Source organism: Gigantopelta aegis, chromosome 4 (genome assembly GCF_016097555.1).
Source record: "Gigantopelta aegis isolate Gae_Host chromosome 4, Gae_host_genome, whole genome shotgun sequence".
NCBI lineage: Eukaryota > Metazoa > Mollusca > Gastropoda > Neomphalida > Peltospiridae > Gigantopelta > Gigantopelta aegis.
In genome coordinates, this window is record NC_054702.1 from 67,163,080 (window position 1) to 67,181,893 (window position 18,814).

Genomic DNA, 18,814 nt, shown 5'->3' on the forward strand with positions numbered 1-18,814 from the left:
TTAAAAAAATAAATGCTGTGAATGGGTCATTTGTTTACAAGTCAACAAGACCTTTAGATAAGATTTGGTTAAATTGTATGTTGCGAAACTAAATTAAATTGTGTGCCAATACTGAATTACTGATGATGTCATATTACTGTTGAATGAATGAATGAATGAATGAATGAATGTTTAAAGATACCCCAGCACAAAAATACACATAAGCTATTGGGTGTCATAAAAGGTAAGTACATGTATATGAAAATATGAATGAATGAATGAATGAATGAATGGTTAATGACCTCCTAGCATATTACCCTTGAAGGTGACTTTAGTACTGTGATTTACAAAATTAATCAAATTAAAATGCTATTTTAAAAGTGTTTTAGGATAAATAGAATTCTCAACTCATGTTTTTTAATATGTAAAATAGAAAATATCAACCTCCTTTAGTTAATTGGTATTTGTCTTGACAGTGCACTGACAAATACTGATTAACATAGACTCAGTTGATATTTTCCCTATTAAAAAACACTCATAATAAATCCTCTATGATGGAAGGAAGGAAATGGTTTATTTAACGACGCACTCAACACATTTTATTTATGGTTGTATGGCGTCGGAAATATGGTTACGGACCACATAGATATTGAGGGAGAAAATCCGCTGTCGCCACTTCATGGACTACTCTTTTTGATTAGTAGCAAGGTATCTTTAATATGCACTACCCCATAGACAGGATAGCACATACCATGGCCTTTGATGTACCAGTCGTTGTGCACTGGCTGGATCGAAAAATAGCCCAATAGGCCCACCAACAGAGATCAATCCTAGACCAACCGCGCATCAAGCACTGGGCTACGTTCCGCACTCACTGCACTATAATACTCATGAATGTACTTACTCAAACTCTCCTAGTTTGCTTGATTTCGCACTTTCAATTTTGTCTCCAAATAACCTAACTGGTGCCAGGTAGATTGCCTTTCCATCCGTCCAGACCAACCCATGACGAAAATGAATAGCTGCAAGCATACAGAAACAGATATTAATACATACATCACATAGTGTTTTCCCTAGCTTGTTTTCGCATGGTGCAGCACCATGCCTCACTAGTCTAGCACCATCTTGCTTTAATCAGTGCCATGCTGCACTGAGATTAAAAAAGCCTTTTTCAATAATTAATTCTAAAATTGCCTTGATAAAACACTAAAAAAAAATATTATTAATTAATAAAAATATCTGTTAAATATTTTGCCATTCATTTATTAAAGGAGAGGACAATTAAGGCATTTGGCCTGGTATGCATATTCAACGATATATAATGCACATTATTGCTTAATATCAACACGTATAATCATATAGTTAATTAATAAAACGGTTAAATGTGACGACTATTATATATAACGGGCGCAGCCATTTTGTACCATCTCAGTGAGTACGCCCTCTGGCGAGCTGGTGGTTACGTAATACTTAACGTGTCATGTCAGGAATGAGCCTTAGAACTAGAGAAACACAATCTACCTGGTTTTTGCGGGATGATAAATAGTCATACATTGCAATGTTCTGTAATAATACACATCCCAGTAAGCCAACAGTAAGTATATCCAGCACTATATATATTAATTTTCAATACAAAATAAAATACCATTGTCAAAGTGGCTACACCACAAGTCGAAACAATTAACAATGTTTTCCCCATGCATTAACCTACGTACTGAAATGATACACGGAGTGTTTTCTTAGTTAATTGGTCTATGCTGTTAGTTGCTTCTACCTTTGATTCCTGATTGGCAGGTGTGTATTTGATTGGTAACCAGACGAGCCAATTAATTGACGCTGTCTAGACACAAAAATACATACTGGTATTGTGGAATATTACCTGTCACCCCTAAAATTGTAATGGACATGGTTTATTACTGTAAATAGTTCTGTAAAACTATTGATTAAGTAGACTTTTCCATCTAAAACCACAGAACTGACCAATTACGTAGTCCCAAAGAAAAGAAAATTATCACTTGGGTATCGTGGGTTGTCGTTTTTGCTCCAACGTAGCATATCAATAGGCATAATAGTGTACATTTTTCCTTTGGATTATTAAATGGAGAAAAACACTATAACCCCATTTTGTTCCGTTAATGCAACTTGAAATATATTTAGTTAAATAGTTTATTATATTATTACGTCATTTATGCTGTTTTACAAGTCAGGTTGATCAAAGAGAAGTGCCTTGTCAAAAATTACTGCTTTTGTTTACACTGTACATACAGGAGATGGTCAGGAGTTGACGTCACTTCACCCCAAGCTATCCCACCAGACGTCACAAAAACGAAACAAAATGGCTGCCCCCAGTTAGCAGGAATAATCATTGATTTTTATTAACTCTAAAATTACGCGTTTTTCATTTGCTAAAGTGTCAGTATGTGTTGGTGGTCTGGGTATGCATCTTTCCAACACATAAGGCTCTTGTTGGAGTTGACCCTACCTTTAAAGCAAGAACATTAATTACATTTATGTTTATTTCAATTATTGTTTTTGTCTTTAATGCAAAAAAAGTGCCCTGAAAATGGTCAAAAATTGCCCTCAAAGTGTTTTGTCTACCATGCCTTGCCAAATTTCTAGGGAAAACATTGTTACATACATGTACTGTACCTGTCTTACTATTTGTAATTATGCTATTAAATACATCCATGTAGTTTACTTTAAAGGAACTATCCTGAGTTTTCAGTCCTATCAAGACATTAGTTTTCTTCTCACCAACAAAACATAACCCTGCTTTCTCCTGGGTTTTTTAAAAACACTATCTTACCATAACATGTTTTAGATATAACGCATAATTTATACAGATACAAATACATTTGGAATGACCTTTAGTCGTATTATTTCAAATTTGATTTAGCTGTTGAAAGAAATACTATGTACACGTACAAAATAATTTTAGACAAAAATCGATATTGAAATATTATATTATAAAACATTACAATGTCCACAAATACATTAGCTATAGAAATATTCATACTCTAAGCAAGAAAATGTATGTAAATTGTAATTTTAATAAAGTAAATATATTTATTTACCGAAAACGTTTTGACAGAGCTATAAACTTAGAATAATCCCTTCAATAATAATACCCATGAAACAGAGCTACAATGCAGCTGTGGTTGAGCAAAACATTTCACCAAATTAACTATCAAACTTCAAAACTTGCAGAAATTTCACACATTTTTTAACAAAATATCAAGTATTATGTGAAATCATATTCACCAAATTAAAGTAAAATTTGTCAACTGTTTTTAAACAATTCAAAATTGGTGAATTTGGTGAGAGCCAGAGTAAGATGCACACACATTGTGTGCAGTGTTCTAACTAGGACATGCAGGCTTTTATTATAGGGCAAGGCATTGTGTACGGCATATAAAGTTAAAGTTTCTTTTGTTTAACAACATCACTAGAGGACATTGATTTATTAATCATTGGCTATTGGATTTCAAACATCTGGTAATTTTGACAGTCTTATATTAGAGAGGAAACCCTGTACATTTTTTCATTTGTATGCACCATCCCACAGACAGGATAGCACATACATGTACCTTTGATATACCAGCCTTGGTGCACTGGCTGAAATGAGAAACAGCCTAATGGGACCACTAACGGGGATTGATCCTAGACCATCCGTGCATCAGGCAAGTGCTTTACTACATGGTTTCTGCCATTTGAGAAGTTTAATCTAGATAGTATATACCTGTACACGAACATTACACTAAATTATCATACTTAATTATTGTTGATGAGTATACCTTTCTGCAACTGAATCACACTATTTTGTGTTAAAATATCGGCATTAACCTGGATGTTTTCCTCCTGTCACAATAAGCCAGTCATCACATTAGTGTTTGGTTTGGCATACATACATGTATGTGTACACATGCAAATATGTAAACAATGTTGTGTAGGGCAGGATCTACAGGTAAGTGTAGCTCAGTAAGTAGAGTGCTCACCTGAGGTGCTTGCATCGTAGGATCAAATCACCTCTGTGGACCCATTCTGTGATTGGGTATTTCTCCATCCCAATCAGTGCCCCACAATTTGTATATATATATCAAAGACTGTGATACATACATGTATGGGCTGGCCTGTCTGTCGGAAAAATCATAAAAAAGATCCCGTGCTGCTGATGGAAAAATATAGCTAGTTTCCTCGAAGGACTATGAGTCATAATTACCAAAGGTTTGATATCCAATAGCTATTGATGAAAAAAAAAATCAATTTGCTCTAGTGGTGTTGTTAAACAAAACAAACTTTAACTTTAATGATATCATGAATGTATTTTGCAAAATTTGATTCCAGTTTGTGTAATAGTTTTATCAGTTTCATAAGGAATATATGAAGAGTTCAGATGCAAAAACCGATAAATCCATTTTAGTAATTTTCGGCAAAAGAGGTTGTTTTGTTATGCTTTCTATGTAAAACATATCAAGTTCACAATGGGCAATCTTAAGCTGAAATAAGTAAAGTAAACAAAGGATAGAATTTCAAAGAACGAGTATGAAAATCAGAACATAAGGCCTTGAACTGAGTAATGATAGAAGAAGTCGGTTTTTGAATAAAATAACCTTTATCGGTTTTTGCGCATGAACTCTTCATATGCACTTAACCTTTATAATACATCAAATTATGTCAATAATTATAATTAGTGTTTGCATGGTGATATCTTATCAAGCATACAGGTACTGCCATAGTTAAAAGTTTGTTTTGTTTAATGACATAACTAGAGCACATTGATTTATTAATCATTGTACTGCCACAGAGTACCATGTGTATACCAACATGACAATAAAAGAAAGAAAAATCATTCTAACTCTAAGCTGCAAATCTGTTGGTGCTTAGCGGAGCTCTCTATTTATCGAAAGTCTGACTGTTCTTGGATAAAGCAATAATCAATGAAATAACACTCTTGAAAACAGTAAGTCGGCAATCAGTTGAAAGCCAGTAATGACCACAACAAAAAGTAATCTGCTTATAAAGATCACATCACAATCGGTGACAGAATGAGATATTCGCCATTTCGGTATTGCTCTCTGTACAACATACATGTAATTTTTATATTTCTTGGGGTTTTTTAACTCCCAGAAAGCATACAGTTATATTACGTGTACACCATGTCAATGAAAATAAGAAACATTTCCAAAATGTTGACACACCTTACAAGGTACTGGTTCCAACACAGGCATTAAAGTAAGTCCAGAATGGTTGTTCAGATTATACCAGGAGGTATATACCATGTCAAGAAAGTCAAGAATGGTATTTCATTCTCCACAAATTTTTAATTTAAACAAAAGCACCACAATCTATATTTTTACCAACTGCATGCTGTTTAATTATGAATGATACATTCTATGTACATTTGTATAGTACAACGAAAATAACAAAGTATCAGCATGTTTATGAAGGGATTATACTGCAGGCTGTGACCTTAATTTGTTTGTATCAGCATGTTTATGAAGGGATTATACTGCAGGCTGTGACCTTAATTTGTTTTCAGTGGTAGCCCACTGGGCTTCCCCCTGCGTGTGCTGTAACCTCACCGTGGTGCAGGAGTATAACATTCTCTTTGAGAATGGCCAATACAGCACAAATCCCCTTGTTTTCTTTGAGATACAATTAAAATTTTGAATAAAAGTCAGTATCTATCTGTGATATTTGTATTTTTGCACAGTTCTTTACACTGTGTTTTTATTTAACTATTGAATTTTTATATTGATGTTGATCATCACTTTATTTGTTTGCATTACCATAGTTTGACACCCAATAGTCGATGTATTTTTCCTGCTAGGGTGTCGTTAAACATTCATTCATTCTTTCTTTCCCACCGGGTTCCCAGGTTATGAAATCTGGTAGCCCTCAGTAAAACTGGTAGCCCATAATTTTAATAAACTTTTTAAAAAAGGAGAGAAAAAAGCTAAATAATTTATTTTTATTTAAACATTGTTTTAGGATGTTTTCTTAGGTGTTTAAGCATCTTTTTGATGGCAGAGTAACTGGAAGTGCAAAAAAAATAAAAAAATCAAGTAGCCCAGCGGACTACCAGGTTAGACATCTGGTAGCCCAAGTGAGAAACTGGTAGCCGAAACACCCTGGCCTACTGCTAAGGTCGAGCCCTGTACTGTGAACTGTAGACTCCATAAATGTGTTGTAAGCCAAAGGTTACCAGGGCCCCGTTCCACGAAGTGATCTTAGCACTAAGATCACCTTAGTGCATAAGGTAGCTATGCACTTAAGGTGATCTTAGGGCTAAGATCGCTTTGTGGAATGCGGCCCAGGCTCCGTATTCATGAACGTACTTAAGTCAAAGTATGATACTTACATACATACTTTAAGTATGTCGATAAATATCATACATTGACTTCAGTACATTTATCAATACGGAACCAGGCCTGTATTTTATGGTAACTTGTATATGGGTTACCAGGCACTAGGCTTATTTCAATCCCTGCAACTCAGTGTCACTAGGCTCAACGGGGAGAAGTAAAACATTTTAAATATATAAATTATGCATGATCTGGATCCCCATACATGTACTCAGGATGAAAAAAAAAACCCACACCAAAATGTTTCCACTTATTTTATAATGCATTCACCGCTAATATACAACTTCTATTTATGTAGTTGCATGTAGACACCCCCACCACCACCACCCTGCAAAATAATCCTGGATCCGCGGGAGAGTATGAGGTACCGTAATTATTATTTTATACCTTATGAGTCTGTGGAATTTTTCTCTCTCTATGCACACCTGGTTTAAATACAGTTTTATTTTGTGAGGCATGGGTATACCAAAAAACTCTAAACAAACAAACTACTTCCCCCAACCATTTCTAACTGCATGAAATCAACCATACTTAAAAAAACAAGACAAATGAGAACAGTGGCCAATGTTAACATATGGTCACAATAGAAAATCCTGGACAAAATGACACATGACAAAAAAAAAAGCTGAAAGCAACCCAAATGTTTCTTGTTAGGCTTGGCCACCAAGAGAGGTTAAAAAAGAACAAAGTCACTTAAGTGCTGTCAATCACCACAGTGACCATGGCAACCAAACTCCTTTAAACTGTATACTGTTTGGGTGTATATGTTAAAATAAATATACATGTAGATGGACTGCAAATGTATTTCTGTATTTATACAACAGTCTCCTGCTATTAACAAGGGGAAATACTGGTAAAGTTATGAAGGTAGTGATATACCCTCCTCCATGCAATCATTCATTAATATGTCTAGCTGTTAAACCTTTTACAAGTATATATATATACACACACACACACACATATATATATATATATATATATATATATATATATATATTGTGTGTGTGTATATCAAAAGGAAGCCGTGTTACATCATGCAGAAAAGAAACCATCAAACACGTCCACGCTGAATAGTAAACTGCCTGTTACTGTATATTATATACACAACTATTGACCCAAGATGCCACTTGAAACACACCTAGGTACATTCTTGTTCAAGTGAACCATGTACAGCCAGTAACACTGACATACCAGTAGTATCTGTCACCCACTTTGTCATCAACACATTATTGAGGGCAACTTTCGTTTACAATAACAACTATGGGGCATTATAGATGTACCTGTAATTTGTAAATGGGACGTTTTTCTACTTATCATAAAAGCATTCACTGGGACTTACAAAATACATGTAGGCTAAAAAGGAAGTGAAACACTTAGAAATATAGTTAAACACTTTCATTATATTTTCAACAAAATTTGAAGAAAAAAAAAAAAAAGTTAATTTCATTTTTATCATAATAATTTAATAAATTCTTTATTTAGTTAAAGTAACTGATTTAGCAAAAACCTAATCTTCCCTGAGGTGCTCAGATCTATATCTTTATATTATTTAATAGTTTTAAAAAGTTAAAGTTTGTTTTATTAATCATCGCTTACTGAATGTTAAACATTTGATAATTTTGAGTCTTAGAGAGGAAACATGCTACATGTTCGCCCTTTCTATTCAAGAGAATTAATGTGCACATTCAGAGCAAGCTGTTGTAGTGCATGCCTGCACAGGTGTCGGCCTCGGCTGGCTCGTCCATCCAGGACAGGATTTTCCCCTTAGATCTTTTATATGCAATTCCAGGATAGCACATACCACAGCCTTTGATATACCAGTTGTGGTGCACTGGCTGGAACGTTACGAGAAATAGCCCATTGAGCCCACCGACGGGGCTCGATCCTAGACCGACCGTGCATCAAATGAGCTATATAATAGTTTTGAAGTGCATTTGCAAAGTTGCAAGTGTCATATTCTGTGTATCTTTGTAATCAATAACTACAAACTAATTGATTCCACATATATATCTTTGCATAATTCACTCTGGAAAATTAAAGTTGCAGTGAAACCAGATCAACACCCACAAGATCAAGTAAAAAGTCTGGTTTTAAGGGGTATTTAGTTTAGAGAGAATTGTTCTGTACTATATTTAAAAAACGTGTGGTTTTAAAGGTGCAGACCCTAGTTTCAGCCTGTGAAAATGGACACTAAGTTTAGTTAACCTACAAACCTGCAAAACATTTGGATAAAGTTATAACAGAGAAAAGCTGAAGTTTGTGATGTTTAGACCTGGAAATATTGTCTAAAAATAGACTAGAGCATGTCTCGATAACCATTACTTCTCAGACGAATATGCATTTTTAGAATGATTAAAAAAAGCATTTTGGGTCATTACAAAAACCTGGATGACCAGAACGACTTCAGGTATACGAAAATTAATATTCTAAATAATAAAATGAAAGTACTCCTATTTTAAATTATTCAAACAGCTTTAATAGTCAAAAATATGTAGTAGTGTTTAAAAACTAGGGTCTGTCCCTTTAAGGGACCACCAGTTTCCAGAGGGTCCAGTTTACAGGGGTTTTACTGTATAGTGTGTTAAAACTTGACAAACAGCGGTTTCCTTATGAATCCATGTTGATAAATATAAAGTACATAGAAAAGATTCATCATGCATATCCCTTAAATTATAGCAGTCAGTAGGGCTTGAAACAGGAAGTAAAATATGGCCTGGTGTTATTTTTTTAAACATTTGTAGTAGGTCAAAAGAAATATAGCCTGCTAAGAAAAAATATGGCCTGCTGGAAATAATTAAGACGGCAGTGGAGGGTTTGGGATAATGTTTGGGAAATTAGGACCTCTGAGATGTTTTTTTAGAGCATTACAAAATTAAACTATAACAGAATCACGAGCTCAGCCTTAGTTAAGCAGCAGATGAGATGATTGTACATATATCTGTCTCTTGAAAAATTACCTGTGATTTTTGGAGGTAATTTTAGTATGTGAATTTTTATTTTACCTGCTAGGTGTAAACAATGGACTGCTTTTAGCAGGTCACTCTTTCGAGCCCCGAGTTAAGCAGCACTTCAAACTGAGACGATGATTCTTAAAATTAACAGTAATTAAGTAAATCAATAAAAGGTATGTTGTTCATAAATTTAAGAATGTGTAGTTATATATGTCATATCTTTTGACTTTAAATAAAAACATTTTATTGAAGAAAACCCCCCACAAATATAGTCAACAGCAAAACAATGCAGTGGAAAATTAGAAATCTCCATAGCAATTGCAAGTATTGTTCAAATTATTGCACAAGTCTATACACTATATTTATACGTAAGTAAAACTCCGCTAAACTGGACACTCTCGGGACCAAGTAAAAAGTCCAATTTTATGAGGTATCCGGTTTAGAGGTTCTCTTCTGTACAGATATTTAAAAAAGGGTGCGAAAAATGTCCGGTTTTGAGGGAATTCCGGTTTACAGAGGGTCCGGTTTTGAGAGGTTTCACTGTATGTGCAAGGACATATACTCTTCAAAAGAAGAAACGCAAAACCACATTGTCGTAACATTTGGAGAATTGATTTAATTATTGAATGATGAGTCCAATAATTACCAAATGTTGCAGGATTGTTCACAATTCACTCTAGTCCATTGTAAGTGATAGGACACACCACCAAGGTCAAGGTCATCTGGAGTCAATACCGGGTGTGACCTCCGCGTGTGTTGACAACTGCCTGGCACCGCCTGCCCATTGAAGCAACCAGAGTACGGATGACGTCCCGGGGGATGGTGGCCCACTCGGCCTGCAAGGCTGCTGCCAGCTCGGGCAGGGTCTGGGGCTGTGGTTGTCGCTGTTGGAGGCGTCGGTCCAACTCGTCCCATAGATGCTCAATTGGGTTCAAATCCGGTGATATCGATGGCCAAGGAAGGACATTAATGTTGTTGTTCTGTAGGAAAGCCGTTGTGAGACGTGCTGTGTGAGGCCTGGCGTTGTCATGTTGGAACACTGCGTTGGCGTTGGCCATAACTGGAACGATGTGTGGCCGGAGGATCTGGTCAATGTAGCCCTGTGCATTCAGGTTGCCCTGCACGTGGACCAGGTCAGTTCTGCCAGTGTGTGAGATGGCTGCCCACACCATGACACTACCCCCGCCGAATCTGTCCACTTCCTGCACGCAGTTTGCCGCATAACGTTCACCACGACGCCTATACATGCGACATCTTCCATCATGACGTCGGAGCAGAAATCTGGACTCGTCACTGAACCACACCTCCATCGCAGTTGAGGCCATTGTCGATGAATCTGACACCACTGCAGTCGGAGTCGACGGTGTTGTGGTGTTAAGATGACACCTCGAACTGGACGTCTGGCACGAATTCCTACCTCACGTAGGCGGTTCCGTACGGTCTGGTCGGATATCCTGCGCAAACCTGGTATTGCTGCGGCTGTGGAGGTGGCAGTAGTCAATCGTTCCCGAAGGTGGCGTACCCGGATGTAGCGGTCCTGCCCGGGGGTAGTGACCCGTGGTCGACCGGATCTAGGGAGGTCACGTGTTGATCCATGTTGCTGGTAACGGTCCCACAGTCTGGAGATGGTGCTTGGGGACACATGGAATGCCCTGGCAACGGCCGTTCTGGATTCGCCTGCGTCTAGTCGGCCGATGGCATTGTTTCTCTGCGGTTCACTGAGACGTGGCATGTCCTGGATTGTCAACTGTCGGCCAGATACAGAGGCCAGGCAAGCGAACACCCTGCACTTTTATACTGTCGGTGTTCATGTTGCACGTGCAGACAACGCACGTGCAGTGGTGACATGGTTTGCACGTGGCTGCGTTTTTGCAAATATTCACATTTTGGAACTTTATTGTACAGTAGCTGCGTTTTATCGAATGTAACCGTGGGAATGTGTTTGGGACATGCAATGACCTTATATTCACAAAGCATGAACCGGTAGGAAACATAAAATCGGAGTTATAACCCATTTGTACCCTTTTGCGTTTCTTTTTTTGAAGAGTATATATATGGTCTTCAAATATAAACCTAACAGCATGTATTTAAATTCCAATTTGCCTGAAAATGTAACATTAGTCACATAGCAACTACCGTTTAATATTTTAAAATCTCTGAAACTTGAGATATTAGCAAATCATGACTTGATACATAACAAAATATTCCTTGCTCAACCCAAACTGTTTAGTCAACTCGCCCACAACAAGTTACCAAATCAGCGCAGCAGGTGGTCAGCTCACCCTAGTGGTTTGTCAACTATCCCCCAACAAGTTACCAAATCAGCGCAGCGGATGGTCAGCTCACCCTAGTGGTTGGTCAACTTGCCCCCATCGCTGGTCAGTTTGCCCCAATTTATTTTCCATAATTGTGACAATTCATTAAAAATGGATGTCTGCTACTTTGGTGTGTCATTTTATTGACTAATATATTACTGTGAAACTCTGCTAGTGATCACTTGTGGGTCTTATTAAAACAGGTTTTATATAGCAGGCGCATGTGCATGGAGGGTTTCTTTTAAAAACCTTTTTTTTCAAGGGGAGCACATTCTAGACCCCCATGCACAATTTTGAGTCTGGACCTTTAATTATTTCCTTAGTGTTCCAACTGAAATTGAAGACAGTACAGACAGATGGCATTGATATGGCGATCAACATTTTGTCATGGCAAAGCACCAAGTGAACATACATGTATGTATTGTAGATCTCATTCATGCAGACATGCTTAAAACCCCTTGAATTGGTGGAGTAGTAATTAGTATAGTGCCAATTTATTTTTGTCAGTAGTTACAGCAGATGAAAGAAATTTAATAATGTTCATTGCTTGTTTGACAATTCACACCTTTCAACCCCGAGTGTTTGTTCTGGTTGCCTGCATATTTTAGAGAGTATGGATATACTTGAATTTACGCCTTTGTGTATTCACGATGTTTTCACAGAGACAAGTTTATAAGGTGTCGCATCAGAGTATTTTGACAAATTCACATGTTGTATGTTTACTCTACGAACATGCTGTTAAAAGTGCTCTGTATACAATGTACTCATGTGATTTCGCACTGTGCAGTTGTTAGTCATCCAAGCATACCCCTGAAGATGATAGAATTGCATCTAGGGATCAGAATATGCTTTGATGCCCCCAGTAATGGATTTGAATGAATAATTTCTTTTTTTATTTCAACAGTTTACAAGAATGTAGCTCATAATTCTGAAATGCATTTACATGTGTATGTATATATGGATGTATGTATAGATGCATGAATATCAATATATTGTATGTATATGTATGAATATTTATATATAGTATGTGTGTGTGTGTGTGCCTGTGTGTATTGATGTATGAATATATATATATATATTGTATTTATATTGAGGCTGACTGTTACATACATAGATATTAATGCACTGGCACAAGGGATAATTAAATCCTTTCTGGCCTCACAAATTGTCCCATGCCGTTGCTGGGACTCGAACCTGTGGCACCGAATCGCCCGCAAATTGCAAGACTAACCACGATGAGCTCTGAGCTATCGAGGCATCCATAAAGGGATGCTCTTCAACTCAACCACATGCATGGGGCCTACAATCTACACGGTCGATCCCGCTTACGTGCACGAAACAGTGGGCAGACCTGGCACTGGCTAGTATGTATTGATGTATGAATATCTATATATTGTATGTATGTCGAGGTTGACTGTTACATACATAGATATTAATGCACTGGTCACATAATGAAATGCAACTGAAAAATACTAATTTAACTGTTTGGAATTCATTCTCTCACAAGTTTGTCTTCTCTTTTCAATTAATTACTATATCATGCAGCATATTGTTAGTGTAGTTATGTATGCAGATGACACGACATTACACACATCTGGCAGACATTTGTCTTCAATAGAGACTAAGTTACAAACAAACTTAGATGCTGTAAACTCTTGGTGCATCAATAATAATTAGTGCTGCAACGATAAACCGGTATACCGGGATAATTGATCAGCTCGATACGGACCGTGGTATACTTTTGCGTATCGCGGTTTTTACACGCTATTTTTTCCTTGTATCATATTTGACTTGAAATAGGCAAACAAACAACCAAACAAAAACCCCATCATTTTATTAATTGGTGATGACAGGAAATGTAACAATCAGTCAAGTGTAGTCGGCTTACTTGTTGGTATACAAAGTGATAGATCAGTTATACTTGGTTCTAACTTCTAAACAAAACATGTTAAAAGTCTGATAAAAATAACCAGTTGACGATAATTACAAATGTTTTGTTACTTGTACATTATTATGCATTGTTCATTTCTGTTGGAATACGACTACGGCTATCATCTTCAAAGAAATAAATCAACAAGTGAGAATCGCACTTCGCTGTTTTTCCCTGAACTCGGAATACTTCGGCCGATCGTTCAAAACACCTCGGGCAATAACCTCTGGTTCGGTCGATCTGCCGAAACATTGTGACGTACTTCCGTGTCAAGCGAGCAGCAATGGAAAAAAGCCTGATAGTAAGGATTTCCGAATGTGACTATTTATAAATAGTTTGAAACTGTCACACCGGTGTTCTAGTAGACTAGTATTGTGTCAAAAAATAAATATGACAAAGAAGAACATTATGCTACTAATAAATGTTGTGGTTTATATAATCATTTAGGTCTATGATGGAATCAATCTTCTGCTTTCATTAAAAAACCCACATAAATATTAAATTTAAATAATATCAACTATATTGCAATACATACTGCAATACGGTTTCTTATATCGCAATACGGTTTTTACTGTATCGTTGCACCCCTAATAATAATATGTCTATAAACCCATCTAAAATCACATGTATGTTAATTGGTACACGGCAAAAATTGGGCCAAACTAAATATCAATAATAACCCTATATCACCTGCTCATTGTCAAAAACATTTAGGACTCTGTGTTGATAAAAATCTTAGCTGGAACACACAAGTTGATTACATTTGTTCACAAGTTTCATCTAAACGGGCTCTTTTGAGACGAATTAGCAAATTTCTCACCCCAGAATCAAAATCTCTATTCTATAATGCATATACATGTATGTATTCTTCCTATATATTATTATGGGACAGTAACATGGGGACACTGCAATAAAACATACGTTGACAGATTAATAAAGCTACAAAAAAGAGCGGCTAGGCTAATCCTTGATAAACCACTGCTAACTCCTTCAGCAGATCTCTTTAAGGAATTACAATGGTTGCCTTTTGATTATAGGTGCACATACCATACGGGTACATTAGTATATAATGCGTTGAACAATCTGACACCTGCATATATAAGTGATTATTCCATACCATCATCAGGCTCAAATAAATATAACCTGAGATCAGCAACACATGTAATAATCTTGTATTGCCAAGACCCAACACTGAATTGTATAAACACTCCTTCAGATATTCCACGGTTGAAACATGGAATACAATCCCAGATTCTATTAAAAAAAGTGTATCCTTACCTTCATTTAAAAGACAATATAACAAAAATTCATAACAACACTGACTCTTCATAATTTTTAGTAAAATCTTTATGCAGGAGTCTGTACGTTTATATTTGTTTATGATTATATCAAGTTATGATAACATTTATTTGTATATGTAACAAAAAAAATTAAAATTGTATTAATTATGTATGCATCATGGACATTTTACCTTATAGTTTCGATGCAATAATGAAGAATTAATTATGTTGTGTTTTGTTATTACATTGTTTATTTCATGATATGTTGAGTAATAATTTTTAATACTTAACAGACAGAAGGCCACAAGGGAGATTAGTGCACTACTATTTATGTAACCTTCTTTAAATAAAGATTATTATTATTATTGTTCTAGTAGATTAACCTACCAATGTCAAGCTTAGATTAACCAGAGGCAATTAAATGCATCCCAGTCTCAATTTCTTAATTGATACAGATGTCAGACAGAATAGGAACTAGCAACCGTGAAGGTGTGAAGATTGCTTATAAATTTGCTGCACCTTGTCACATTTTGTTTATAAATTAAAAATAAACGCCAGCATTTTAGTGACAGGGGAGTACATTTACAATAACAATATTTTAGCAGAGTAAAAATGGCCGCTAACAGCAGAGAGACCACTGATTACAGGAGGCTGCTAGGACAGGTTTCCTGTATTATTTTATAATTTCGACATCTTTGTTTGAATTTATTTGTTATAAGGAAGTCTGCATGAAACTAGTTAATCACTATCCACATTTTTTTTTTTTCACATCAAAGTCAGCTGCTCCAAATGAATATTATTTTTCAGTGTATTTTTTGGTGGAGCATGACCCAACCTCCCTAAAACATTTGCACGACATAGTTCAGATCCCCATCCTTGTACAATATCCAGCACACATGCCTGACAATAGAATTAAAGTTATACACTTCAACTTCAACAGTCAGTAGCACATGTAAGCCTACTTTTAATGCCAGACACTGGTGTTGTCTGTGAGCCCGTCGCATGATTTTGTTCTTCACCATTCATCTGTGAGTGTGACTGTGTACAATGCAAGTGGCCACTATTTTTAACAGGCGACACAGATTTCGCCTTGTAGTGACTGACACAGTGAAGTCAAGCTGGTCAAAGTGAAGTTTGAGCTCATTTCTCCACTCACGTAAGCCCTGGCATACATTGCAGGGCTCGAACTTAAGAATTTGTCTCCCACAGCATTTTTTAAAAGAATTGCAATGGGTGAAACAGTCCACCGACGGCAGTTTTGAGCCTGCCTATGGCAAATGTTTTAAAAGTGACATTTGCAGCAAATAAACCTGACTGACAGGCTATCTTGTTATATGTAGACATCTTTTAAATGTACAAATGTTAAATATTAGCAAATAATCAGGCTGGGGCGGATCTAGAGCTGGGGTCCAAGGTGTCCGGACCCCCCCCTCAAATTTGAGAAGTGCCGCTTTTATTTAGGATTTTTACAAATTTATTTATTCTGTCAATGTATAGAATACTGTAGAATACATCTGTCAGTGTCCCTGTTGTAGCACTATTATATTATGGTCCATGTGAACTGTGTGTAATTTTTCAATAGTGCCTTTTCATAATGTTATGGTGCCCTTTTTGTCTTGGACCCCCCCCCCCCCCCCTCCCCCATCAGAAAAGCTGGATCCGCCCCAGTCAGGGCTTGTAGAATTTTATACAAATCCACTAGCCATAGGATCAGTGATTTTAAAAATGTACTAGCCATGATTAAAAATTCACTAGCCCTACTTTAAATAAATACAATTTTACTAATAGTAATAATCTGATGTCACCTAAAAAGGTATATAGAGCTTAAAAATCTTTAGATTGGGGGTGGAAAGAGGGGCACGATATTTATATTGTAAAAATACAAAATATGTAACTGCAGCATTTGACAAGGTTTTTTTTCCACTAGCCGTCGGGCTAGTTGTAGTAGATATTTACTAGCCCAACACTAAATATCACTAGCCATGGCAGTGGGGCTACCATAATCTAGAAGCCATGATAATGTACACCAGGTGTATACATTTCGCCATTGTTGAGAAGCTTTACCGACGGCACAAAAGTGCCATCAGTAATGCTCTCTACCTACGGCAATTTATATCTCAATGATGGCAATTGCCGTCAGTGCCACCGTTAAGTTCATGCCCTGATACATGCATGTATGAATATCTATACAGGGCTTCTAGATTATGGTAGCCTCACTCCCATGGCCAGTGATATTCAATGTTGGGCTAGTAAATAACAACTATTGCCATGCCCGATGGCTAGTGAATATTTTTGGTTAAATGTTGGAGTTAAGTCTAGTTTGTAAATATGAATATCCTGCCCCCACCCTAACCTCCCAATGTTAGTGTTTTTAAGCTCTATCTCCCTCTTAGGGGACATATTTGATTATTACTAATATTATTTAGTAAAACTTAAAGTAAAGTAAAGTAAAGTAAAGTAGGGCTAATGAATTTTTAATCGTGGCTAGTACATTTTTTAAATCACTGATCAATTTTATAAATATTATAGAAACCCTGCTATATTATAGGCCTATATAGTGTGTGTATGTCAGGTTTGATTTACTACAAACAAAATAATATATTGCATGTATTGCAATTCTGTCACACCAAAGTAGATTTCCATTTTTTGCATTCATTTCTACCCATTTTTGTGTTTATATCCAATTAAGGTTCAAGCACTCTGTCTTGGGCACACACCTCAGCTATTTGAGCTGTCTGTCCAGGACAGAGGGTTAGCTGTTACTGTTAGTGGTTAATGAGAGAGATGAGGAACTTTCATGTAGTGTCTTACATCTACCCATTCATCGGCCATTGAATCATTAAAACTTGCTCTGGGTGGGAGACAGTACCAGGCTGCGAAGCCTGTAACTACCAACCTTATCACGGCTTATGATTATGATAGTTTAGTTATGTCCAATGGCTTAACCACATCATCACCCAGGCCGGTTCCATTGTTAATGATTATTATGATGTAGTGATAATTATAGTCACAATTATGGACAGTAAAGCTGACCAACTACTGGGGCTAGTTGACCAACCATCGGGACAACTTGATAACCTTGGTTGGACGGGGGGGGGGGGGGGGGGAGGTAATGATATATGATATCGGACTACTCCAACTAGGTTAGGCAGCTACGCAGTGTTGTGTATAATCTACTTTCGTTCCACGTCAGTGACGACTCGAATCAACAAACTAACAACCTAGCTAGCCAAATATACTTGATGAAAAGACCCAACTTACCATTCTGCAGCAAGTTGGTGCCACTCCCCCTCAAGGTAGTCCTTCCCAAGTCCATCTTTTAAACACATCACTTACGAAACCATTTGACATTTGTTGATACAACCCTTTCGGCTTGCCGCGCTTAGATATGAACAACGTCTCTCTTTTATTAGAGAGTTCCCAAACACAAGCACGTGTTTCAAATATAGGCCAGGCGTGTATTCGAAACTCTGTTCTGGTGAAGGGAACGCATTCTTAAACGTTTCGAAGAGGCGAAAACGTGTTCATTAATACGTGCCCGTTGCGTTTGTGAACACAGTTTCGAATACATAGTTCGTGTTTGATGGTTCCAATGTACTAATGCAATTCTTATTGCCGACAATGTTAACGTTTACTGTAATGAAACTGATATATAAACGTTTGTCTGGTTTAACAACACCACTAGATCACATTGATTTGGCTATTGGATGTCAAACATTTGGTAATTTTGACATATAGTCTTAGAGAGGAAACCCGTTACATTTATTTTTCCATTAGCAGCAAAGGATCTCTTATATGTACCATCCCACATACCACGGCCTTTGATATACCAGTCGTGGTGCATTGGTTGGTACGAGAAATAGCCCAATGAGCCCACCGACTGGGATCGACCCCCCACCCACCCCCCCCCCAAAAAAAGAAGAAAATAAAATATAAAAGCAATCTAATCGATATTATTCAAAGCAGTTCTATTTGTCTAGTTACAGTTCAGTGG

At 36.8% G+C, this 18,814-nt stretch overlaps 1 protein-coding gene across 1 annotated transcript in view; it reads right to left on the minus strand.

Annotated features, from left to right (window-relative positions):
- LOC121370970 (WD repeat and coiled-coil-containing protein-like) overlaps positions 1-18,379 on the minus strand; it is a 45,534-nt gene extending 27,155 nt beyond the window's left edge. Inside the window, 2 exon segments of the mRNA XM_041496538.1 lie at positions 884-1,001; positions 18,082-18,379. Of these exon segments, the coding sequence (XP_041352472.1) occupies positions 884-1,001; positions 18,082-18,136 (173 nt within the window). The 5' untranslated portion in view covers positions 18,137-18,379.
- Between the last annotated feature and the right edge of the window lie 435 nt (positions 18,380-18,814).